The following is a 27396-nucleotide window of genomic DNA, read 5'->3' on the forward strand; positions in this document are numbered from 1 at the left end:
TCATGTGTACTATATTCACATGTATAGTTTCTCATGAACAAAAGCCTTACTTGAGTGGGTCGTCCACTGGTGTATTATTGAAATGATGGAGGTCGGGGGGTGTATTTCCGAGCACTCGTCCTACATGAGCTCCATCAGCAGCTGCAATAGGCTCACAAGAAAGATGGCGGCAGATTCTGCGGCTGCAAGTGGCCATGGAGCCCGGAGCTCCAGCGCTGCTCTGGAAGCGACTCTGGACCGAAAGTTTCAAGGAGTATCCAACACCATGGAAGCGATACAAAACCTCTCGAACTGGTGCATTGAAAATAAGAAGCATCACGGACTGATCGTTCGCTACTGGATGAGGTGGCTCAAGAAATGTGAGTAGCATGCTAATGTAGCTAAAGCTAACGCAGCTAAAGCTGGCCTTTAGCTAATTCTAACGATCCGTTTGCAAAAAGTTGCAATGAATGTTGTTCTTCTTTGCGATAAGGTAATGTCGTTGTGTCGATTTCGCACAAATATGCGACACAACACTTTGAAACTGAAGGTGATTCAGCTTTGCTTTCAATAGAAAGCGCCATTTGCTAACACTTAGCTGGTCTATGCTAACAGTTGTTTACGTTCAGCTGTGTACGTAAAAGTCTCCTGCGTCTTAACAGTGCATTTTTATCCCGGATTTTAGTTTGCAAAGTTATTTATGTAATAACGATATACACCAAAAGTGCTTATTTTTTGGAAATGTACATCATGTACATCACCTTGAACTATTTTATTTCTATTTTATTTATTTATTATAAGTCATTATTTGTTGTGATAAGTGTCGGAAGTACCGGGACATTATAATGTAGCTATTTATTTAACTGTATCATTTCAGATAAATGTTCACATTAAAAAGAGTTTTCTGCATGTTTGATATTGTCTAGTGCACATGTGTTGACCTCATGTCTAGTCAAAAACATGTCCAGTGTCTCGCCACATGGTTTTGTCAAAAGTACATTTATGTTCACGTTTACATCCGGATTAAGTTTGAACTTCTAGTAGTTTTAGAAAACAACATGACTGAAACTTTGACGTGCGAAAGATGCTTTTAGATTGTGGTCATTCAGTGGTGACTTTTAACATTAAACACTCGATGAAAACAAACAAAAAACGGTATTTTTATTCCTAATATTAATTCATGCATCATGTTATCAAATGGTTATTTGATGCCTTTTGCCGATTCATTTTAAATCACCTTTTCCAGCAGTTAAAAGTTAAAATGTAAGTCCTGAACACAACAACATGCAGAACTAGATAAACAGGGATATTAAGTAACTAAGTCAGTGAATAATTTACATTAGTAAAGCGCTTAAATGACGGAACGATACACAGATAAAATGCATGCTTTCACGGGCCAAGAGAACATAGTGACAAACATAGCCTGCACAAATAAATAGGTTCTTGAAGAAGGTCTGTAGGCTCCATGAAACCCACACGGTATGGATGTATAAGACATATTTTTAACTCACTTTCCCTACTTGGTTACCGTGTTGCACTCGTATTCTTCTTCAGTTGATTGTTTTTTTTGTTTTTTAATATGGGATTCTGTGTGTTTTGGAGAACTTTCTGCTGGGACAATTCAATCTTCCTCAATGATGGAAGCATGAGTTAATCCGTCTTGAAAAAATAAATCTCATTAGGCATTGAATGTCCTGACTGGTGTTCTGGGTAAATCTTTTTTAGGATTCATAACTTGATTTAGTTTGGATTTCATAGTGGGTAACTTCAAGGAGATGGATTAGCCAAATGTGCAAATACTATGTGAAGTTGTTCAAAGGCCAGACAAGACATTAGAAAGACTTTAAGACTCAATTTTTTATTTTTATTTTACTTTGCCTAACTAATTAAAATGTATAATCTGATCAAGGAATGGCCAGTGTACTTCAAGTTGTTATCTTTAAATGACTTCTTGTTATCAGGCATCTCTGTCCAGGTGGGGGAAGAAAACCAATCACAATATTTATGTTTAGATTCCCCGTCCCTTTTACATTTTTGGTTTAAACATCATATAATTCCCATTTTACTTTTGCATCCTGAGTCATCTAAACTATTGAGCTAATGTCTTCGTTACAAATGCACTTTATAAATGAAACCTGCCAATTACTTTAAAAAGTACAATCCTATAGTAAAATATATATATATATATATATATATATATCTAATGGAAACAATTCATTATTACATCTGATTTAAAATCTTAAAATATTTATTAATTTGATTAAGATCTTTAGGTAACACTTGTTTATTTTTCTTTGAGATTTCTTATCTTGCAACAATAGATGTAAAGTCTGAATTTACAATTTGCGTTGATTATCTTGGTAGTTTGATAGAGGAAAGGCTGCTGGTGTGTTCATGTTATACAGGGTTATATTGTAGTTGATGATGTGAATAAAATAATAATGTATGTGCACATGACCATCTGGCCTAGTTGTTCCAGCTCTGAGTGAAACCTGTTCTTCATCTTCTTCAATCAAAATCAAGTTATTTTAAAATGCAGCAAAAGCATTTCCCATAAGTAATACAATTAAAATATTTTCAAAATAATCTTGTTCATTTAATTTCTACCAATTCAAACTAAATTTGTATGAGTTTGACAACAAGGTATTAGTTAAGTCGGGTTTACTGTAATTTCTTTCCAAACCATTGCTAAGAGGCTGAAATTTGGCTGAGATTTCTGGTCTGTGGATTTAAACTAGTGCTGCTCCGATCCTCCTCTCAACGTTGGATCGGGTATCGAGGAAAAAGGTCACATCCATGGATCTGATCTAGATAATGTAGATCTATTTTTGCACTAGTCCACAGTCCTTCAAGTGGTTCAAATTGAAAAGTTAAGTCACCTTGTTGAATATTTAGAACCACATTACTCTCTGCCCTCTTGGAAATATTTGTAAATATTTATATAATGTATTAAAGGCTTTTTGATTTGAAGATTCTGGTCAATGAAGGTGAATCTTTATTCTACAAAAGTGTTCATTTACTTCTGTTTTTACATTTTTTGTGTTCACTTTAAGAGTGCGACACTTGCACGGTTGTGTACTATGTTTTTCACCAACCGTTCTTACACAACCCTCTCCAGTTTTTGCAAAGTTGACAGTTTAGCATTATTTTTCTTTAGGTTCTGCAAAGGCTGCTAAACGTGTACATACTTAATTTAGATACAACATTTGTAGTTTCAATATGTAGTAATTTTTGCTCTTTATTCAAAGCCAATTTTTGACCAGTGTTATTTCACAGTAGGGAAAGAATGTTAATATTTTAACGCTGGTATCAGATCGGTATTGGTCGATACTTAAAGCCAGGTATTCATATCCATTAAGTGGGATCTGTGCGTCCCTACTTGAATTAATTAATCACTGTCTTGGACAGACGGACGGTCTGTTATTGAAGTATACTGCTAGGATGTGACCTTAAATTGACCATATAGATATTAAAAGTCGGACATAACTATTTTATTTAACCAGTCAGAAGGCAAACCGTTCCTGTACACGGCTCAAATTCCTCCAAATACAACATTTAAGTTTTAGTTAAGCTGCGATTTTAAATTTTGATTCCAACAAAATTTATTTTCTCAAACCTTTAAAATGTTAAACCAGATTAGCCAAATAAACACAGAGATTTCCTTTCCAGTTCTTTGTCTACCAAGATAACTTTGAGACAGAAGTAAAGTAGCATGTTCATATTATATTTTAAATAAACATTTGCCCAGTGTATCTGCATAGAACGGCACTTGTCTCTGTTTTCATGATCCAACATCCCACACGTTCATATATGGTGGTTCCAGCTCAATTTTTTTACCAATATGAATTGCTTGTTTAAAGTTATACATCGAGGGTTCTATGAAAAGATAAGGTGATGACTTGCTGTGTCAAAACCTGAAGGAAAATGGTGATAGAAAAGACTACTTGCCTTGTAGGAAGCTGTGTGTGGAGACGATTGTAAACCATTATCTGATTTGCTTACATTTTGCATTGATTTAACTATTTAAAGTGAGACTACAAACATGTACTAATGTTTACCACTCTTACTATTGCCTCAGTGTTGGAGTTACAACCCTTTTTGTGTTTTTTTTGTATTGTATTTGTTGGTCTTGTTTGAGGAATAATCTCTAATTTTAGACAACTGCAGAGAAAAGTGCTTAAATTAAGCATTTGAGATTTCCTTTTGGAAACACTATGGCGTTGCAGTGTGATGTCCATCATTAATTCATATAGTTGGATCTTATTTAAACTAGATTGTTGGTTAACAAAAAATCATTGCTTGTGTCCTCAACAAAAGTATCATTGTCTACACTTTGTAGTTATAAGCTTGTACTTCTTGTCTTAAGCTTAAAACGATAAATTACATTCTTATTGTCCACTTGTAGGTCATTTATATAATTTAGGAATAATTATAAATCAAATAAACGCGTGAATTTTTACCAAATGCATATTGAACTGTTTGGCCTTCTTGTGAATTTATTCATAAAACACATTTAAATCTTTTGTGAAATGTGTCTGCAGAAATTTATTTGTGTTTCTTATTGTGAGAACTATATCATCTGTCATTCTTGCAATGTGTTTGATGCCTTTATAGGTCTTCACTCTCTGTTATTTGTTTGTTTTTATCAGTGCAATCTTGTGTTTGATCGTGTTGACGAAAAGTCAAGCCTTAGAGTCCACCACATGAGGGTGCTAAAACAGTTCTTCTCAAGGGATTACAACTGACTGTTAAACAACCTGATTCACTGTCACTTTATAGTCACAATGTTTTTCATGTAAACATGTTGGGGGGGAAAAACAGCGACTTTTTTTAAAGAAAGATTTGTGTTTACTAGACTTTTCCAGAGTCTAAATTTAACTGAATCTCTGGGTTCACTTGAGAATTTCACCGATTTGTAAACATTATTTTTGTTCATTCAGTCTTCAGCCTTAACTTGTTAGAATCCTCAGTCTGTTGTTCCATAAAACACTTGTGTGAGGAACAAGTCGTTGCAAATTGTGTAGCGTTTTTCTTTCTTTACGATAGGAAATCAAAACTGACTTGCATACATCTTTAGATTTTTAGATCACAATTCAAAAACATCTTGGTCATTAGGAAAATATTCTTAGTCTACTGAAAGGGTTTAGAGAAAATGTGTTACTACTAGATTACTCTAAGAGTATTGTGTTACTGTGCGATACAGCTAATCTGGAGAGATCATGACTCTTTTGGTAGCAGTCGGACAACAGACGTACAAATATAAAGTCTGAGAATTACTTAGAATTTAATATTTAAAAGTACTAATCGCAATGTAAATGGATTTGCCACAAGTTCATGTTACTCTAGATCCAAAGGCTGAGGTCAGTGCTTCATATCTCCAACAACGATTCTTAAGAAATGTCCATAAAAATGTATCGGAAATTCCCTTTAACTCTATGGTGAAAACAAAATAAGGTTTTTGTTTATAGAAAATGTATGTTGTCCTTTAGAACGTGTCTTACATCTCTAGTATAGAAGCTTCTGCTCACAATTTGAAAGGTTTGTGAAACAAAAGATTAGAAAATTGAGATGAAATTTCAATCTGTTCTTCTTGTCTTTTCAGCCGACAACAGTCACCGTCTGAATCTCTTCTACGTCGCCAACGACGTGATTCAGAACTGCAAACGAAAGAACGCCATCGTCTTCCGTGCGTCATTTGGCGAGGTTCTTCCCAATGCTGTGCAGCTGATCAGGTGACCTGTCATGAAAGGAAGTCGTCTCTCAGATGTTTCCTCTACATGCTAAATGTTATTTCTCTTCATTGTCAGGGATCCAAAAGTTTGCAAATCAGTGGAAAGGATCTTTACAATTTGGGCGGAGCGGAGCGTCTACCCTGAGGAACTCATCGCTCAGCTGAAGACCAACATCAACAGGAAGGACAAGGAGAAGCAGAAGCAGAGGGAAAAGGAAAAGGAAAAAGAGAAGGAAAGGGAAAAAGAGAAGGAGAAGGAGCGGGAAAAGGAGAAGGAGAGACTGAGGGAGGAGAAGAAAAAGACCACTCCGTCCTCAAATGGTAAGTGTTACAAATACAATCGTTTTCCTTTTTGCATTTTTTGAAACCGATCTTTTCTGATTTCAGCGTCGGTCAACAATAAAGCTGCTCTCAAGTCCAAGATCTTGTCCGAGTTCTCTGTGAGTAACTTTTAGGCTTGTTCATCATTATCTACTGCACTGATTTTTCTAACGTAAATTCTTTTTTTTAACCTTCTTTTCTGGCAGCTCAATTCCTTAACTGAGCAACTGACCACATTTAATACAGCGGTGGCTGAAGAGGAGTTCAGGGAGAATCAACTCGCAGCTTTAAGAGTTGACGTCTGCAGCTCTGAGGCCCTGAAGAGACTTAAAGGTGAGATGGATTTTCATGCTATTATGCTATGCTAGCTACATGCTGTAAGTTGTTTGGGCTCATCAAGATGATCGATTTATTTCTGTAGTGTCAACACTCCAGTTAGAAAAATGTGTACTTGTGCAGCAAGTTTAAACCGGTTAAGTAAATCGGTGTCAATCAGAATATTGAATATAACGTTCTCAGTGTTGAAAACGTATTACTTTAAGCATTTGTTTTTTTGTTTTTTTTTTAGATAATTTTATTTACAGATTCAAACATTTTCTAAATTAATTTTAAATTCGGTTTGTTTTTACAATTCCATTAATTCAAAAATAAAGGTTCTAACTTTGACATTTTTTATTTGTAAAATGTATATATAATGTGGGTATATTAGTGCCAACATTTTAAAATGGAATTTTAAAGCCTATTACTTTTAAAATACTCAATTTAGGAATCATTTTTGAATGATTTGAATTAGAATATGAATCTTTTTGGGGGGAAAAACAGAAAGAAAATATTATAATTTTTAAATAACTTAAGACAACTAAACTGTTCATTATATCCATTATTGAACCAAATATAAACAAATTAAAGCTTTCAATAAAAAAGTTATGACATTTATTTTAAAAAAGAAAATGCAATGTTTAAAAAAGCATTTCAAAGGTTTCATAATTGAAATGTTAAATTCAACCATTTAATACATTGATGACGCTGATGTACTTCCATTAATCAGAAACCAGATCAAAGTTGGATTTAGAAATGGAGAAAAGCAGACGATAAATGGTCTAAAAGTGAAAAGAATTAATCTGATCTGAATAACCAGAAACAACCTCCAAATACTTTCATCATTCAAGGTAAATTAAATGACTGTGATCCACCATTTTGACTTTCCACTAACTTTAGACCACTTACAAATGGACCTAACTTGTTGTAGATGGGTTTATCGTGAGCAGATCACTTCCATTCATCTGCTCTACCTTTTTTGTTTGCGTGAACACAGATAAAGCCGGAGGGAACAAGTTTGCAAAAGACTTTGAAGAAGGAAGTCTGAAGCTGCAGGAGTTCGTCACATTCCTGGATAAACAGTTGCCTAAAGGAGCGCCTTTCTTGGATTCTCTGGGAGACGCCGACATCTTCTATGAAATGCAGTACAAGGAGGTCAAGATAGTTGCAAACGTGAGTGTCATTCAATGTTTCCGTGAATGTTTCTCATTTATCCAGATATCCAAGAGGTTTAAAAGCGAGTCAACTGGACTGTGTAGAGTTTCTAGGACGACGTTTCGTTCCTCATCCGAGGAGGTTCTTCAAGTCCAAATATTAGGAGTCAGTATATGTCCTGCTAGGGCAGGGGTGGACAATTAAATACTCCAGGGCCACATTCAATTCTGTGACGTTATGTTGTTAGGGGCCGTCAAGCAAAAAAAAGACGAGAAAATCCCCCCAAAAAAGGACATTCGTCATTAGGCCTTGAAATGTATTAAGCTACATAAGATGCTTTTCAAAACATTTCTTCAACTAACTTAAAAAAATATTTTGAGGGATTAATATATACTCAAAAAATTACACACAAAAAGGAGGGAAGAAGTAAATTAGTTATGTGACAATGTAAATTAATAATAAATACACTTTTTAAATGCATTAGAACCATTTATACATGATCATACTTTGACATTACGAGGACCGAATAAATACATGCTGTGTCTCAAATCGCATACTACTCTTAGTATGCTAGAAGTTAGTATGCATCAGTTTAGTGTACTGACTAACTAGTAGGCAAATTCTCCACAGATAGTATGTCTCAAATCAAACACTGCTGCTACACACTAACCGGAGATCACATGACCGCTTCTTCTTCTACTTCTATTCAATGATGTTTCAACCAGCTGTTTGAACGCTATCGACACCTGCTGGCAGGAGTTTTGCAAGTTTAAAATAAAGAAAAAATGAGAATCTAAATAATCGTGAGATATTTAAGCTGGTATCAGCAGCGAAGACGTGTTTATCCTTCTACTGCTGCGGAAAATGCACTTGTAAGTATATTAATATATATATATATATATATATATATATATATATATATATATATATATATATATATGACATAACTTCCGTTTAAAACGTCACTAAGATGGCGGCTGTTTAGGGTGGTTAGTGTCCATCGAACCATACTCAGTTTTGTGGGCGTGTTAGTACGCCAATTTAGTGTGTATGGAGCACTACATTTACATACTAAGAATTGAGACGCACTAAAAATACTAACTTTTAGTACGCTAGTATGCGATTTGAGACACAGCAACAGTCAAAGGGCCGCACTTTGCCCAGGTCCATTCTAGGGGGAGGAGCCGAGAATGACAGGGAGGGCTGTGGAACATCTGAAGCCCATCAGGGTGATTGTCCTGGTGAGGGTGGTTAGTGTTAACGAGCAGGATCTATAAACCGGCTCCTGACCCGAGCTCACTTGGAGTTGAAGAAGCTCCTCGGATGAGTCATTAAATGTCATATTTAAAGTCTTTCTTCTGGATATCTATATTTCTTTTGTCTTCCCGAACCCTCTTCTCAAAAACAGGCGTACAATGCCTTCGCCAACCGTGTGGCCAGTCTGAAAAGGAAACTGGACTTGCTCAAAGAAACTCTTCCCGGTCCGGACGACTCCCCCATCCCGTCCCCGTCGGAGGACGCGCCGTCGCCGACGGGGTCCGTTTCACCGTACCTGGGACCGGGAGAGAGCAGAGCTCAGGTGGACCCGGAGCTGGACGGCAAAGCGATGGACGAGGGAGACCTGCCCAACGACAACCGGGACCTAGAGGACATGGAGGTGTCCGACGAAGAGTGCTCGTCCACACAAAAAGGTTTTTAACGTCAATTTAAAATGACTTTAAAACATCTTAATCTATAAATCACTGCGATCTTTTTCCTTTTAAGAAGCCGATACCGATAAGAAGTCGCCGACAAGCGAGGCGTCGCCCAAGTCGGACAAGGTGTCGCCGCTTCCGTCGTCGCCCACGAAGGTGGCCAAGACCACCGTCGTTTCTCCTGCTCCCCCCGTGACTTCTTCCACACCCACCGCCACTCAGAATTCAGCTACCAACCCACCACTTGGTGTCAATCTGGCCAAGGTGGATCTTGGGAAGATCAGCTCCATACTGAGTTCACTCACGTCTGCCATGAAGAGTACAGGTGCGTTTCTTCACTAAAAACTTCTGATGGAAGTTTTATATAATAGAAATAATGTTTTAACTGCCTTGCTGTTAATGTTTCTTTTTTAAATTCTGTAATTTTTTCTTGATTTAATGGATATTTAAATGAAAATTAAGTTTGTTTTAGGATTTCATTTTCACTTGGTTCAATTACCAAGGTATTTTCCACTTCACATTAAAAAAAACTTTTTTAAAATGTCAACTATAATGTTATTTTATAGTTGTCTTCGTTATTTTCACAACACTTTTTTTACAGCTTATTTTTATTTGTTTAGGTTGTTCGCTCGCCTTATAACTGCTACTGTCTTAACGCTGCATCAATGTTTCATGTAAATGTATCAGTATATGTACCGTCCATTTGTTCTAAGGAAGGCTTAAACAATGTGCCCAGTAGAGGTAAATGTTTTTTTCTTTTTTTCTTTCTGTTTTTTTTTTTTAAAGCAGCACGATGAAAGATGGATTTGAATGGATTCTTCCCACTACTATTGGAAGAGTGAAATGTCTCCAAAGATTAGCTTAAGAAGCGACTGGACTCGACTGTAGCCTCTCGTCCTCAGTCATCGCCAGGATATTGCAGCATTATATTCCCATGTTAATTGTAAATGGCAAAAAATATATACAGTGCTGTTGCACTGTATACTGATGCTGTTGATAGTTTATTTTTTCGAACTTTATATATTTTCCCATAGTTATTGTATGGCATTTAGTTCAATAAACTTTGTATACAATAAAATAATTCAGTAAAAAAAAAAGAATTCTCAATTGCAAATATTCACTGTTTTTTATTTGTATGTTGCATTAAACTTGGCATCAGTCACTACATCCTCCGCAGCGAAAGGAACCTTGAAATCCTGGCGGTAACTGTGCACGAGAGGATACATTCGACTACAGCAGCTTTAAAAGCTGATATTTGGACATATTTTGGTTTCAAAACAAATGAAAAAAGTTACGACTTCGTCAAGATTCATGTGGTCTGTAAATTCTGCAACACCAGAGTCAAGTACTCAACAATACTACAACTATATTCTTGTTCCTACTGTATCACTATATATCGTATCGTTGCCCCTGTATTGTGATACGTAATGTAATGCGAGATTCTTGCCAATACACACACCTAATGGATACAGTATTGTGAATGAACTATTGTGATATTTAAGTGTATCGATATTGCCTCAAACTCCTTGAAATTGGATGTTTACTAGGCTGATGTAGCGCTACAGTGAAAACAAAAGCATAGTCATGACATTCAAATTAAAAACAAACATAACAAAAAGTGAAAATGTTATAGTGTCGCTTTAAAACCATATAAATATCTGTCTCTGAAAATGTTCTCTTAAATATAAATAAAAGATGAGACTGTGGAACAAAAAAAAAAATGCACCTTCTGAAGTTTCTTGTTTTGCTGCAGCTGCTCCGACGAACAAATCCTCTCCAGGAAAACCCGCCACACCGTCCTCTCAAACTTCTGCTTCTAAACCGGCCCCTCCCTCCACCGCCCTCGCCAACATCTTGTCTCGCGTCGACATCACCCCTGAAGGCATCCTCAGTGCTCTGTCCAAAACCAACACCACAGGTAACGTCATCCCGAAGAACTGTGGTTGTCTCTGGTATAATCACCTTTCTCGTTGCAGGCTTATCTTCTCTCCTGCAGAGCGTCGCCACGACCTCTGCCCCTCCGGCCCGGCCGTCATCAGACACTATAACGACGACGACCGCGACCCCCCCGAAACCAAAGCCGTCCACTGGCGACGGCGTCAAACCGGAGGCGTCGGGGAAAACGAAAAGCTGGGAAAAGGATAGAAAGAAGTCTTCGTCACCTAAGACGCCTTTACCGTCGTCCACGACTATCTCTCCTCCCAGTCTAGAGTCTAAGATCAACAGTTTCTTGCAAGGTAACCCGGGTTTCAGTCTGGCGCTCGGAGATCTCAGCCCGGAAGGCGTGGACGGGACGCCGGTGAGGGACGAGGCGGCTTGCACGCCCACCCAGGATGAGATCATGGACACCCCCGGGAGTGAGTCGGTGGGGTCGTCGTCGAACAACCTCTCGCCCACGGCCTACTGCAGCGACCCCTGGGATGCGGCCGTCTCCTCTTCGGGGGGGAGTGCCAGCGACTTCCAGACCAGCGCCTCGAGATACGGAAGCGCGAAGAAGAGCGGGGCGAAGTCGGACGACAAGAAGAAAGGTTCGGAAGCGCCTCAGAGCAACGACGCCTCAAAGGCGGTTAAAAACGGACAACAGAAATCAAACGCGTCGGGAACCCCCCGGGCCGAGAGGAGACAGTCTTTAGGCTCGAGGGGTGTCGACGAGTCCAAGCCGGACCGGAACAGCGGTAAGTCCCCCCTGAGTGACGGGAAGGAAGTCCAGCGAATTGAGACTCTGGTGTCCCCCTGCACTGAAGGTGCCCCGATCCAGACCCTGGGCTACTCCAACCGGCACGTCACGGGGGAGCCCATCAAGACGGTGGAGAGCATCCGCATGATCGGTCAGGGGTCTCGCCGCGGAGGGGGGTCCGCCGGGCGGCAGGGGGCCTCCAGGTGGTACGAAGAGGAGGAATACATGGGGCCGCCCTCCCCTCGCAGCGCGCCCCCCAACTCGAGAGGCATGGACGACATGTCTCCGTCGATGCCCCCCCCTCCCAATCTCTTCGTGCCCATCCCTCCCCCTCCCCCGCTCCCCCACTCGCTGCTTCCTCCCCTTTCTCCGTTTCAGATGCCCTTCCACCCCGACGGCCTCCCGAGTCCTCTGTCGCACCTCCACCAGCCTCCCCTCCCCGTCCCCCATTTCTTCAGCGCCCCGCCTCCTATTCCGCGCCCTCCCCCGCCCCCCATTCTACACCACCGTTCACCCCCGACCACGCCCACCGGTATGCTGGACCACCCGCTAGGCCGCCTACACCCGGGCAGGTTAGACGACGGAGATCACGGGCCGATGGGATCCAGGGCGAGGAAACCGAAATCGCACCTGCCGTCTTTGCTCGGCGACCCCATGCCGAGACCGCCTCGTCCCGGCACGGTCAAGGAGCACCTCATGAGGCACCACCAGCCCCCGCTCCACCGACCCGGCACCCCCGGTGTTCCCCCGCCGCTCCTCGGCAGAGTCAAAGAGCCCCCCAGTCGCCGGCTCCCGTCCCCTCCTCCCAAATCGTCCCCCTCTAGGGCAGACTCTCCCACGGGTGACGCCGCACCCTCAGCCAACCAGTCCTCGCAGGAACCACCTCTTAGTCCACCAGATCGCTCTTTCCACCCCCCCAACTCGGGCCCTCTCCTGCCGAGCCCCCCGTGTCCCGCCCTCCCTTTTCCGCAGAGACCGATGCAGCAAGGCCAAGGGCCTTCTCATCCGTTTAACCAAGGTTTCCAGAGAGGCGGATATCGCGGCACCAAACGCCGCGGCCCTCGATACTCGAGCGGTCCCTTCTATGGAGAGAAGAGACCCTACATACCGCCGCACTACTGAGGTGTTCGTCAGCTGAATCGAGAAGAGCCACCGCCCCGATACTACTGCAGTGTGTGCGAGTTAGCGATGCTGCTCTCAGACTAGGTATACATATTTTTTGTTGAGTAGCCTGATTAAAATAAGTTTGTGAAGAGCTGATTCAACTTCTCATGCGTAGAAAGGCATATAATGTCACTTCATGGAGAGGATGGTAGTTACAGTGTTGTTACATCACAGCAGAATATATATTGTTCCGTACACCCTCCTGGTTTTTTTTATTTTTTTAAGTAACTTTATTTCAATGGCACAGAAACTTACCTGACCATAGCGATGAATTAACTTGTGTGCTTTTTTAAAAAATTAATTTAGAGATAAATGTTCCTGAGACGCAGTAAAATTATCATTTTTCTCCCCACTTCAAACTACTCAAGTGTCTGTGTGCTGTGTGGAAGTGTTACACCTCTCGACAAGTGTTTTTTCAGCTAACGTTGATCCTTTTTTTTCACAGACTTCCTGTTGTAAATATGCTTTTCCTGCTTCTTTCTCGCTCTTTTTGTCTGCGCCCACTGTATAATCCTGCTCCTGTAAATATAAATATTGACTGAGTTTCTCTTTAAACTGTTTTCTTGTTCTAAACCAGGGCAAGTCCTCTTCTTTACTTATCGTCAGACAGTTAGGAAACGATAAAGTGAAAGTAGGAGACTTTTAATGCAAGAGTCTTTGAGTGTTAATAAAGTCCACAGTTCCCGTTGAATGAGAGAGGAGGCGACTCAGTATGTATGTGTGTTTAGTTTCAGTAAAACTTTGCTTTTCTTTCATCCCTTCATCTTTTCAGTTGAACATTTAAGATTAAGTTGTTTTCCAACATCATTACATCATCCCCCACCTCCCTATTCTTGTTTTCACCCGTCAATATCTATCCAATGTGGTCCTGCAAGATTTTGAAAAAGTTTAACAAAAGGCCTGATGAAGTAGCAGCAACTGCTCCCCATAGTTTTCCCCCCCCAAAAAAACTCCATGACGTGGATGGTTTTAGGTTTTTATGAATTTGTACAGTAAAATGTATTTTCCTGCCTGTGAATATACAAACACCTATCTCACCCTAACAACTCTTTATGCATTGTATCAACTCGAGTCTGTTTCTGTGATGGATGTGTTCACTGCCTACATGCAAACCCTTCGTCAATTTGCGTCACATTAGCTGAAGATTTTTAATTTTATTTTTCTTTAGAAAGCTGCCAGCCTCTCACCCGCTCCCACATGAGACACATGACACTGGTTCTTTTGTTGAGCCGATATGTTATCAAGGATGTAATGCGACAAATCATTCTACATTGTTTTCTACAAAAGAAGAAAAATATAAAATCTGACCTTTTTTTATAATGGTGGATTTTAAATGCTTTCATCACTATCAGCAGGGATTTAATTTCTTAGCGTTAAGACTAATATTCCATCAATGTTATCAGATTACTGCTGCAAAAACACCTGTTATGGTTACAATTAAATTGGGTCATGGATGGAAAAATTTTGTTTAAAAAAAACAACTGCAGAAATGAAATATTTTGAGACCCTTTTCCCAGTTGATTTTGGCGCCCACTGTTGGTCATCCCTCAGAAGGACAAGGGCTTGAATTGAAGTAGCATCTTATACTAGTGGTGTAGATTTAACGCTTTAAATGGCTTTAAAAACTGCAGTACAGAGTGAAAACTTGCTAGTGAAATCTGTATTTCCACAATAACAAAACAATAGAAGTATTTTAAAAAGGAGTGAGGGGTGGAGTTCAGCTCCACCTTGTGCTTGTATATTTATATTTAATTTGATCCAAACGTCCATGTGCTTTTTTCAAATTGTTATATATTAAGTGTTTTAGATATGAAAAAAAAAAAACCACGGCATAACGTTTTTTGTTTGTTTAAAAAAATATATATAATTGCAATATATTAAACGTATAAATATATGAAATAAGAACAGTTGCACGTAAATTGTAAAGTCCATAGTGAGGATTATGTTTTTCCATCTTTAATCTGGATTAGGGAAACACGTTTATTCGAACATGTTTGTCGCTGCGTGTCTTGTTAAAAAAAATGTGCTCGTAGGTTCAGTAACGACGAGTGTCGTTCTCGGCGCGGGGGCGCGCACGCAGCGGAACGGCTTGACGTCCGTCTGACGTCACCACTGTCCTTATGTGCGTGTTTCCGGTGTTATGGCGGAGTGCATGGGAGCGAGAGTTCAGTGATGTTCTTCTGTGAATGAGTGTGTTATGTAGACCGCGGTGGCAACAAACATGACTGTGACTCGGTTGTCGCGACTTTTAAGATTTTACTCGGCAGGTCAAGCTCTGCGAAAGCACCGCAGTTACAGCCAGGTACGGTAGTTTTCTCGGGAAGTGGAGCTAGCTTAGCATTGGGCTAACAGCAGTGTCTGGTCCTTCCTGGAATGTTGACTCACTGATGATGGAGACACTTTGAACTTGTAGAGGATTTTCTTGTTGTAGTCTTGGAAGAAAAACAGTGAAATACACGTCCAGTATTTCATCACACATACTTGACCTTCTCCTTTCACCCTTTCTCTTGCATCAGACTTTAATTTTTTTATGTGATTATCTGCATTCTTTTTTAATTCAACTCTTATCTAGGTGAGAACATTTCTCCATGTGCTGAGAATTTAATACATTTTATTCATGGCTATTTGATTATAATTTATTACATTAAAATTTCAATAAAAATACCTTAAATATTTTCATCAATAACATCTTTTACACTTTTCAGAAAAAATCTTTAAAAAAAAAGTTAACATCAACTTAATATAACATCATCACTCAACGATAGTTTTAGTCTCAACCTGTCATATTTTCACTCTGTAATGCTTAACAACCATAATATTTATATTTTTCTGCTCATAATTCCAGGTGTCACCTGTTGCACTCGAACAGTTGCAGATCTTTGAGCGTCTTGCACAGAAAAGGGCCCAAACAGTTGAAGAAAAACCCCTCAGTGTCCAACTGATCGATGGGCGTAAAGTGAAAGCAACCGCCGGAGTCACGACGCCTCTCTCTGTTGCACAAAATTTTCGGTAAACCCCCACCTGCTGTGTTTTTAAGTATGTGTGTCTTTTGAACTGATCCTGTTTTCATTTTCCAGCAGTGCAAAGGAGGCTTTGGTCAGCAGAGTGAATGGGAAGCTATGGGAGCTTGGACGACCTCTAGAGGCCGACTGTGAATTGCAACTTCTTGGTTTTGACTCAGAAGAGGGCAAACGGGTAAAATATTATTCATTAATTAAATCAATATAGTTTCATAGATCCTATCTTTGAAATGTATGTGTTGATAATTTGGTCGTACATCATATATGTTGATTTTGTTTCTTTCATTCATCACATAGTTTGATAATTTTGTAGCCTGATGTAAATCTAAATTGTTTGACAATGTGTGTCTTTATATCAGGCAGCATGGAGAACTGGTGCTTGTGTACTTTCTGGAGTTCTGGAAAGTGTCTATGGTGCCCGTGTGTGCAGAGATGGGGTGTCAGAGCTGGGCTTGTTCTGTGACCATGTGCTGGAGAATGGGTGAGAATTCCCGTCCACACTCACGAATGAAAAAGTTATTTAAATAATTGCAATATGATTTAAAATATTAAGGTTTCCGTTTTTAATTGGGAATTTCACGAAATACGACCTAGTATGGCTGGTTGGTTTTACATGTTTTTGAGATTTAAGTGTGTCAAATATTTTGAATATCTTTGTGTTGAAGTTTGAACAATTTTAAAATTTCTAAAAAAAATTAAATATGTCTTAGAAATCTGTGGATATGGTGCAATTATACTATATTTTGTAACACTGTAGGGAAAAGGATACATTTGATATATTTTAAATTTGCTGGAGTCAACTCAGTCATTGCAGGGATCGCGTGGGATTTCTTTCTTTTCTTTTTGAGCCGTTGAGCACCTAAGGACTGCTGCCATCTGGCGGCCTGAAGTTAAATTGCAACATGCAAATATCCACAGGATTTTTGATTATTTGGTTAGTTGTAAATTAATACATAGATAAAAATGTAATTAAAATACTTTATTTGAAATATTAAACTATTAATTAAAACTCATTTGAAAAGCCCACCCAAAGAAAGTTCGGCATAGTGTTTTTGATTATCGATACAGTATCGTGAAAAGAAAAAAAATGAATCGATATACATGAGCGTGTCGATCTTTTTTCATACCCCTACATTTTAGACGAGAGCAAAAATCCCCAATGTATCGTCAATGGAAGTCTCATCGAAACTGTGTCTTTTCTCCCAGTTGAGACTAACCTTCTATATTAAAATCAGTCTTTTGTCTTCAGTGCTTTATCTTTTGATGACGTGGAGCAGAGATGCAAACAAGCTGCTGCCCTCAAAGTTCCACTCAGCAGGTTAGAGCTCACAGCTGCTGAAATCAAAGAACTCTTCCAGGTATCTGTAATTGCTTGTTCACATGTCAAGTCGGTGCATGTTGGGAAGAGGCTGTAAAGTAGCAGAAACAACAAACGTATTTTATTGAATCGTAATAAACCACTGCTTCATTGGTTGAGCCACTGGGGGGCGCTCTACACCGTTTTTCTTTTGAACAACTTTAACCCAAATGTGTTGGTGCTCTGCCCGAACACCTCATGAATCACTCTGCTGCAGCTTAATAACACATTGTAACTTGACAACATCCTGACATTCCCTCATGTTGTCCGTGCCTGTGGCAGCTTGTCAACGTTGTTTGTATATATATCTGTTGTGAACTTGATTAATGTTTCATTGACAGAGCGATACGCTGAGGCTGCAACTTATTGAAGAACAGATGAACAGTCCCACAGTCGGCGTGTACAGGTTTGTGGAAATGTAACTTGCTAATGAGTCTTTAAATATATAAAAAAATATATGGTGAAAAGAGTTAAAAACTATTTCTTTCAGCAGGGATCACTTTAGATTTTTTTTACAACTCAGAGACGTTTATTACAGAGAACTAAAACATACTTTGAATCCAAGTATAAAACAATCCCAACAATATACCCAAAACACAACCATCTACAACTGTAAATATCTGGAGGGAACATTGTTGGAAAAATCTATATTGAGATTCTTTGCTACCCCCCCAAAAAAACTAAAGTAAACAAATGTAGATCATACGCCGATATTTTGCTGAAATAATTCAAAAATATATATTTGCGTATAATAATTCACAATCAAGTTCCTTGTTGCATTCAAACATTATACACAAGGAAGACAAGTATCACTTACAGTTGAAGAATGTATTTGCGTCATATGTGTTTGAAATGACTGATTAAATAAGGACAAAAAAAAAGAAAAATGCATATAAAAATGTAAAGAAAAGTGGACTTTCAATCAAAACGACATCCTCAACCATGTTGCTGTTTTATGAAAGTAGAGAGAGAAGAGTATATACAGGTACAAAGATGTGCGCACAATTTACTAGCAATCCTAGATTTTATTTCAATTCATTTCATTTTTTCCTTTTAAAAAAAGGATCGAGTGAATTAAAGAAACGACACACATTTGACTATATCAATTCCACAACATTCTTTCATTTTCATGCAATATTTCATACCTGAACTACTTTGAGGAAGAATAAATACATTAAACTTCATTCAAATATTTACATTAAATAATGTAAATATTGCATACTTGCTATTTAAAAGTATGCAATATTGAACCTGGTTATCTTATACTCGTAACAATAGTTAAATCAAGAAGCTCTATATTATGGTTTCTTTAAGTGACTTACGTTTGTTTTTTAAATGAATGAGTAAGATTAAATTTCTTTATAAAGTATTGCATGAAAATAAACTTGTATTTTGAAAACTTTATTTTGTAGTAACATCCTGTGAAGGTAACTTACAAATCATGTACATTTGGTGCCCGTGGTAGTTGTTAAGGAGTTTATACAAAATGTTTATGAAAGTTGCATGAAAATGTTCTAAGATTTCAAATGAGTCATCTTAGTTGAAGTTAAGGAGATGTTTAGTTTTATTTAAAAAAAAAGATTTAAAACATAGATTCTGTCATCAATTATTCTTACCCTGAACCAAAAAACTTTTGTGTTTTCCTCAGGTGTGGCGACAGCCTCACTGTTTCTAACGAACCTCTTCTTCCACACACGGGTTTCCTTGGGAGTTTCAAGATGCTCCAGGTTTGTTTTCATCTCTGTCATTATATTTTCTATTTGATTACATTGAACTCCATCCATCTCACTCTTTCTAAAAGTGAAAAGGTGATAAAATTGTCAAGAATAGAATCATTATTTCAGGCCCATTTCACCTGCCAAGACGCCCGCTGTGCGAGTGGAACTTTCCTTTGCTATAATAGAGAAGCAGGGGCTTTCCTGAGCTCGTCACCGGGCAGACCTGGGGTCTCATAGCAGCCGGACTGCAAACACTGACAGCGGGGTGTTGTGTTTGCCAGAGGCCAGTTTCCTCTACTGGGTTCTTCCAAAAACACAGTCCACTATCACACATTATTTTACTTTTATGGGTTAACTTTTCCTTTACGCACATGTACTTCCTGGCAATCCAACTGACGGAACCAAACATGTCCTTCGTTCTCTTCAGCTGTCGCCCGTCACCCTGGCCGGTCACACGGTCTCTCAAGGTTTGATGCGTCTTGTTGGCGTAGCCTTTCCAGGAGGGAAGGCCAGGGAGACGTGGGAGAAGGAGCAAGAGGAGGCGAGGAGGAGGGATCATCGGCGAATCGGAACGGTATGAAGGAAATCTAGATTTTTAAAACGGAAGTTGGTTTGAATGATCAACTGATGATCTTTTTGGTTTTATCTTCAGGACCAGGAGCTGTTTTTCTTTGACGATGTCAGTCCAGGAAGTTGCTTCTTCCTTCCGAAAGGCGCTCACATCTACAACACGCTTACTGACTTTATAAAGGTGCTTTTACGACATTTTAATGTCAGGAAATTGCATTGTTGAATCATTTTAATGTATCGAATTCCATAATTTATAAAATGAAAGGTTGATTTTAATAATTGAATCAAAAGAAAAAAGTATTTTAAAAATTCCTTTTATTTTTTACACATAGTTTGACATTTTAATTCCAATAATTCAAAATGACCTGTTCTAAAATCAATATGTTTAATTGTAGCATTTAAAATTCAATATATAAATTTTGGTATAATGGTGCCTTGGTTGAGTCCTTTTACACAAGATCGTCTGTGTGTCGTATGATTGGCTGAAAGCTCAATTCAAATGTAATATATCATACATATTATTATTATTATCATATAATATATTTTAACTATTTCATTTAAAAAAAATTACAGAGTTAATTAAAGAAAATACTTTTATTTTCAATTTAGAAAAAAATGCATTTACTTAAAATAATTGCATAAGTAAACATAAAAAGAAAATTCAACATATAATAATAATAATAATAATAATAATCTCTATTTATATAGCATCCACATTTTTAAATGTTATATTTAATATACTGAAGGCACTGACGCACGTACATAAACTGTTTACTTCCTCCCCTCACTTTTGACATCATGTATTAATAAACATGACCACGATGTGTTCCAGAGTGAATACCGAAGAAGAGGCTTCACTGAAGTCGTGACCCCGACCCTGTACAGCGCTGAATTATGGGAGCGCTCCGGCCACTGGGAGCACTACAGCGAGAACATGTTCACCGTCCAGTCGGAGGGCTCCAAGACCTACGCCCTCAAACCCATGAACTGTCCTGCTCACTGGTGAGTCCACCGACACGCGTATGATTGACAGTTGCGTGACTCTCTGGTCGTGTGTTCAGCCTCATGTTCGAGCACCGCGTGCGATCCTGGCGAGAGCTTCCTCTACGTTGGGCCGACTTCGGCGCTCTGCATCGCAACGAGCTCTCGGGCACGCTGGGCGGTCTGACCAGGGTTCGGCGCTTCTGTCAAGATGATGCGCACATCTTCTGCATTCCTGAGCAGGTACTTTTTTTTTTTCTCATTGTGTTTAAGGTCGGGAGACATGTGCAGCTGTATCACTGTGATTAGATGTAGAAAGACATTCCAGGAGGCCACGGCTTCGATGAATGATGGTCTTTGTCCTTTACAAACCCACCTCCACACCAGCAACTCTAGCTGTAATCCTGATCCACTGAAACATTCCTCCGGCACTGATTGTATTTCTGCTATTTAAAAAATCTTTTGTGTATAAATCCTGGAACATTAATCATACCTTTTTCAATCTTGACATCCGTTCTTGGCTGATGTAAATAAAACAAAAACTTTGTTAACTCTTGTTTTTTTTGCTTAATTCCCTCCAGCTTGAAGAAGAGATCGTGGCTTGTTTGGACTTTGTGAAGAGTGTTTATGAAGTGTTCGGGTTCACCTTCCACTGTCTTCTGTCGACCCGTCCTACGCCCTGCTTAGGGGAGCCTGAACAGTGGGATGATGCAGAACAGGTAAACACTTGATTTATTTTTTTAAAAGCTATTATTTTTTTGATTTTCATTACTGTTTAACATTCATTGATTACATTTAGGTTCATATGATGGACTAAGTGAATATATTAAAGATGCCTCAAAGATAAAATGAAAAAAAAACGACAAACTGTGCAATATCAAGTTTGGGCCACAACATTGCAGTGATACTTTACTGACACTAGAGGGAGCCAGAAAAAAAATGTGCTCAATCACCTGATCAGTGGGTCTCTCGCCATATCACTCTGTTTCTTTTAAAAAATATATTTTAGCAAGCTGCAGTCAGGATCAGAAAAACCCATTTTCCTTGTTATAACGATTAAAAACTGATAATTAATTTGAACATCAGATAAACTTCTAATTTATGTAGTAACAAAAACTCCTATGACGACTTCCTACACACTTTTCCATTAACTGACAACTGATTGGTCGCTACACTACCGTGTTTAAATTCTGCGTCTGTTTTTCAATGTAAAAATCAAACGGCAGCTGTGATTGGTTGACTGGGCGGCAAAGCAATATGGGAGCTTGGTCAGGTGACCGTTACTGCTAAAGCTTTTGAGAGCGCTGGCATCTCATATAAAATGTGTTTTTAATATCAAATGTATTTTGTATATCCAATGTTGTTAATTTAAACCAGTGGAAAATTAAACTGTCACTACTTGGCAGGTTTCAATTAATGAAGGGATGTAAGGATATTAAATGGCGATAAACGACAGACCGTACGTTTGTTTAAATAAATCACAATTATTAAGTCGTTCCAAAAGCAGTTTGTGCTCCTCCCTGAGGGGGGCGCCACATGTTTCCCAGTTTTACACACAAACATTGTTACTTCTGACCGAAGTATTTTTGCTGTGAGTTACCGAAGCTTATTTTATGTGCCGAGGGGAAATGTTTTTATGTGTTTTAAAATCAAGACTGAGGAGAACGACATGCTTCAACTCATTCTATTGTTCGCACTCGAGCAGCAGTTGGAGAGGAGTCTGCGGCACTTTGGCGAGCGCTGGGAGCTGAACCCGGGTGACGGAGCCTTCTACGGTCCAAAGGTCAGTGTTCAGTCCAGCAGGCGTCGTTTTTTAAGATTTCCTCACAAGGGCAATATATCCCTGTTGCTTCACTGCTGCCGTCAGCCAAAACATGCAGCAATCGTTCGTGTTATCTCATCTTGATAACCACTTTTTAAACGAGCTTCTCTTTAAAAATAGTCGGTGACTACATCTCCTATCTTTGTCCGGAGATAAATAATAATGTTCTTTTTTCTATGACACATTCTGACGTCGTCTCGTCCAGATCACAAGAGTCTGGTAAAGATTAGGGCGAGCGAGGAACTTCTCCATCTATGCCAACTGAGCTCATCTGTTCTTGGGGTCCGTGCTGAATAACTGTTTACTGTAGCGGCTTTTTTTTATTTATTATGGGATTTATTCAAGCTCTGTTCAATCAAGCAACCCTACTGAGATAAATGACCTGTTTTTTGCGAGTGATTAAACATGCGCAGCGACTGATGTAAACAGTGGAAAGAAAGGAGATGTGAGATGAGGATTAGGAAATGGACTGTCTAGCTCTTAATTTAACTGTAGCTCATGATTGAAGGTCTTTTATTTCCAACATTGTTTTTTTTTCTGTAGTAACAATTGAATAGTTGAATTTAAAGTTAACACGAGTTAATGTGGAAAAGAAAAGCAAGCATTTTTTCCAAGAACTTTTGTTTCATTTTTTCACCTATTTTTCGATTTTCCTATCAATTGATAGAAGTTCATGTTCTTGTGAAGAAAGACAAACAAAGAGATGATTAATTGAGCCTCAAAGGATAAGAAGATATTTACCTTACAGGACATATGAGTCTTCTTGGATAAAAGCAGTATTAAGTTGCTGCATAAACAATATTTTTAAGGATTTTCTCCCCTTGTTTGATTGCATTTAAAACCCTAGTGTGAGGTCTCACTGAGCAGCTTTGGGGGCGTCATCTCACTCTCACTGACTCAGATTCGTGGTTAAAAAAAATATGACAACATGATCCTAAAGACTTTTTCATATAATTGTTGTCTTGGTTTACAAACACTCACCAATCGCTGTCAAAACCTGTTATTTGACACAGTTGATCTCTCGTCATCACACTCCCTCTCAGTAAACTCATCCACTCTGCTACATGAATCCATTCGTGTGCTCGCTAGACATGAGCTAGACATGTCAAATCCTGTCGGCAATAGAGGTCAAGTATGTTGACACCTTTTTGTCTCTTACTCTTAATGACTGACACCCACTTGCCGAAGGCATGTTCAGGTCACACATCGAGCAACTATTTTCGTTTTTTTATTTACTCTCAAGATCTTTATTTAGACCTTTATTTAAACTTCTCTCATAACCTTAAAGCTGTGTGATCTCATTTCAAAGTTCAGCTTCAGGAGAACACGAAACAGCCTGCTGGCCAAGCTATTTTTGACTGTGATGGAAGGAAAAAAAACCCCCAATATTTTCCATGAGTGACGATGAAGCAAATGTATTTCTTTGTTAATGTAAATATCGTCAGATCCGGGAGAATTTAACCTCGAATTTTACGCAAGAATACTTTTGACACGGCTCAAGTCAGTGAGCGTGAAGAAGAAGAAGTCAGCCAGGCGGAACACAATCAAGCTGAAGGCAAAAGAACAGAGGTAGGTCAGGGAGTGGTCGGACACACCAGAATAAATAAACATCGCTCTGAGCTGCACAAGTAGACCATGTTAGCCACAAGCAACAAGTTTATCTTCTCCAAATACAAATGTATGAATAGCAGCTCCTTCCCTTCCAGTCTGTTGACCGTCGGTATATTGTGTTGTTTTTCTATCCCAGATCGACATCCTGATCAAAGATGCGATTGGCAGACAACACCAGTGCGCCACGATCCAGCTGGATTTTCAGCTGCCAATCAGATTCAACCTCCAGTATGTCGGGTGAGTGTCCAGGAGACTCTTCTGTTGTGTTTTATAAACCTCCGAGTCAAAGCTGTCCGTCAAACTAGATTTCCCTCACGCTGTTGCCCTCGTCTTGAACTGTCGCCGTATAACTCAATAATTGATGTTCCACGACAGTGGATCTGATTTGAAGCCTTCAAATACTGAACAAAGATTCCATTCTCACACCAGCAGAGGTTTTTTTTTCTCATGCGCAGACTTTCTGGGCAAACAAGATATTTGAGCCTTTGTTTTGTTCGACATAACATTTGAGCAGCAGCAGGAGTTTCCTGGTCATTAAATATTGTGTTTCAGGTTCTTGCTCCCCTAGGCCGGGTTTTGAATCCTTAACTGTAATATAATTTCTTAAGTGCAGCGATTTCTGCTTGAATTATATTAAGTTACTGAGGAGTGAGGTTTATATTGGACACAATTTTCATTTTGAAGAATCTGTTTTCTTTGAATCCTCAAGGCGAGATGGACAGTTGCAGCGGCCGGTGATGATCCACAGGGCAGTGCTGGGGTCACTGGAGCGCATGATCGCGATTCTGGCAGAAAACTTTGGAGGAAAATGGTACCAAATCTCAATCATTCTTCGGGTTAAAAGTGCAATCGTCTGAACTCTTTTCATATTAAAGGCCTCTATGGTTATCCCCGGCACAAGTCATGGTCATTCCTGTGGGGAGCAGCTCTGAGTCCTACGCAAAGCAGGCGAGTCCTATTTATTTCTCTCATTCTGGGGGTTCACATGTGACCCAATGATGGCACATTTACATCCTTACTGTAGCTCTATGTGGACTGAAGGAACTATTCAAGTAAAAAGATTTTTAATTTCTTAGAATTTAGTTTTTTTTAAAAATTAAACAAAAATTGTATTCACTATGAGCTTTTGATATTTGTAGCAAATGTCTTAATGTTGTCAATAACAATGTTAACACCTAAATAAAACTTCTTTAGAAATGATTTAATTCTCTCTCAATCTCTATCCTCGCCTCATGTGTTACAATTATTAATGTTTTTACAATTTACTCGCTCAATAATGGCATCTTTAGTTCGATTTCGAAGCAAAATATATCTATTAATTATATTATAAATTATAAATCTATTAATTATAAAAATATTAATATAAATCAAAATATATATATATATATATATATATATTATATATATATATATATACTCTTTACTGTCAAATAGATATTCAATAAAATTCATTTTACAAAATTAAATAGTATGACAATCCAAATGTATAATATACATATCTGATCAGTCCATTAAAATACTAAAATATTTTATAAATGCATACATTGATGGTAAATCATCATTTCAAATAGTAGTGTAGTAAGGATAGTATAAAAAATATATTTTAATGTCATAGTTAACCATTGTCTCTCAATTATGATTCTTTAAATGTTTTGCTTATTTCTCGAAAAACTATAAATGGTTTTCTTTTTGTACTTGGCTTTGCTGTATTAAGATGCAACTATTAACTTCATAACAAATTTGATTATATATTTTGAATAGTTAGTTTTTCATACATTTTGTTATACTTTTGCATTGACTTGCTGTTCATGCCAAGAGTCTCAGGATCTGAACCACGTTACTGCATCCATCAGGTGACGCAGAAGTTCAGAGAATCTGGTTTCATGTCTGATCTGAGCGACGGCGGAGAAACGTTCAACAGAAGGATCCGCTCCGCTCAGCTGGCTCAGTACAACTACATCCTCGGTAGGTTCTGTTCTTTAAGCTTCCGCAGAAGTGCGTCCAGGCCTGATGGGAGTTTCTTATCATATTTCTCCAGTGGTGGGCGATGAAGAGCAGGCGAGCGGAACCGTCAACGTGAGGAGCAGAGCGGGTCGAATATTAGGAAGGAGGTCCGTGGAGGAGGTTCTGACGGGCCTCACTCACCTCCGAGACACGCGGAGCAGCCAAGACGAGTTTTAAAGAAACCGTGCATTTGTAATAAAAGATGAAAAATAATCTGAGTTTCTCTTGAAGTGATTCGTCTGTCGGCAGAAGTCGGGCCGAGTTCTAATCTGTTCTTCGAGGTCTTCAATCCTCCCACTCGGCACGTCAGGATGGAAACGCTGGCGCACCTTTGAAAGAGCGGCTCAGGAGGACACGGAGGCTGGTTTGACTAAATTAGGAGCGCCGTGTCAGCACTGTTTTCATGTGTGTTTGCTGGAAACACTGGTGTCAAGATGAAGGTCAGAGGGATTTGGAGGGTTTTTTCCTTTTTGTTCATGTCTAATGATGGACGAGCAGCAGGATGGAAAAGACATCCGTCACAACAGAAGCTTACTTGAAACACCTTTTGCCTTCTGAAAATGTTCCTAAACCTCAAGACTTTTTCCTCATGCCATTAGTGGAGCTGTTTTATTGCTGTTTATCGTTTGATAGCTTTTTTTCCCCCTCTTGTCTTTTGTTTACCGTCAACTTGTTGTGCTTGATACACACTAGAATTCAGCGAGCGGAGAGTCTTAAGAATGAAGCTCTTGTTGGGAATTACAGCCACTAATTCCACCTGTACATGTTAAAAAGTGAAAAAAACCCCAAACATTTCAGTTTGAAAACTTAAAACACTGTTGCTACATGCTAAGCTAACCTTAATATATTATAATGTAACACTGTATTGGGGATAATCTGAGTTTTTGATAAATATGAATTTAGCTCCTACTAAAAAATAGTTGTTTGAATCTATTTTAAGAATCTTGATGTTTCTTTTGCCAAGTTACATTCTGCGCAATACTTGCAGCTAAAAATCTAAACTCTTTTTCTTCTCAAGATACATTTTTTGGCTTCTTTAGTGTCCCTTCAGGGACTCCGTAGTTTCTCAACGTCCAGATAAATCATCTGTTAGTAACTCGATTGCCCAGTAGTTACATAGTGTTGACGGACCATTAGCTTAAGTAAACCTCTCAGAAGTCTCCAGATAACTCTATCCGGTGTCCGCCCACCCTCCACACTTCTCTCCCTACAACCCCCATCCCCCTTTCCCAAGACGCCCTTCTTTCATCCTTTTTTTTTTTTTTCTATTTTGG

The 27396-nt window shown here is 38.9% G+C and overlaps 3 protein-coding genes across 5 annotated transcripts in view; 2 read left to right on the top strand and 1 right to left on the bottom strand.

Moving 5' to 3' along the window:
* Window positions 1-27396, bottom strand: part of itga10 (integrin, alpha 10) — a 370978-nt gene that overhangs the window by 112974 nt on the left and 230608 nt on the right. The window lies entirely within an intron of this gene.
* Window positions 153-16015, top strand: rprd2b (regulation of nuclear pre-mRNA domain containing 2b). 2 transcript variants are annotated; one of them, XM_087812152.1, is made up of 12 exons: window positions 153-359; window positions 5582-5711; window positions 5787-6031; window positions 6098-6150; window positions 6238-6364; window positions 7347-7522; window positions 8913-9195; window positions 9269-9523; window positions 10952-11116; window positions 11175-11873; window positions 11943-13081; window positions 15885-16015. In XM_087812152.1, exons 1-11 carry the CDS (start codon window positions 164-166, stop codon window positions 12995-12997), a joined length of 3384 nt encoding a protein of 1127 aa, XP_087668278.1. In that variant the 5' UTR covers window positions 153-163; the 3' UTR covers window positions 12998-13081; window positions 15885-16015. The 2 variants fall into 2 exon arrangements, with proteins under 2 accessions (XP_087668278.1, XP_087668277.1); XM_087812151.1 differs by having other exon boundaries at window positions 11175-13081.
* tars2 (threonyl-tRNA synthetase 2, mitochondrial) lies at window positions 15178-26335 on the top strand. 2 transcript variants are annotated; one of them, XM_087812154.1, is made up of 18 exons: window positions 15178-15341; window positions 15885-16048; window positions 16117-16234; window positions 16419-16540; window positions 17309-17417; window positions 17758-17822; window positions 19065-19143; window positions 19562-19708; window positions 19787-19885; window positions 20537-20706; window positions 20766-20928; window positions 21267-21404; window positions 22391-22468; window positions 24255-24355; window positions 24828-24929; window positions 24994-25066; window positions 25972-26083; window positions 26157-26335. In XM_087812154.1, exons 1-18 carry the CDS (start codon window positions 15261-15263, stop codon window positions 26297-26299), a joined length of 2064 nt encoding a protein of 687 aa, XP_087668280.1. In that variant the 5' UTR covers window positions 15178-15260; the 3' UTR covers window positions 26300-26335. The 2 variants fall into 2 exon arrangements, with proteins under 2 accessions (XP_087668280.1, XP_087668281.1); XM_087812155.1 differs by having other exon boundaries at window positions 16120-16234.

The sequence above is a fragment of the Callionymus lyra genome, chromosome 17, assembly GCF_982586985.1.
Source record: "Callionymus lyra chromosome 17, fCalLyr1.hap1.1, whole genome shotgun sequence".
Lineage (NCBI taxonomy): Eukaryota > Metazoa > Chordata > Actinopteri > Syngnathiformes > Callionymidae > Callionymus > Callionymus lyra.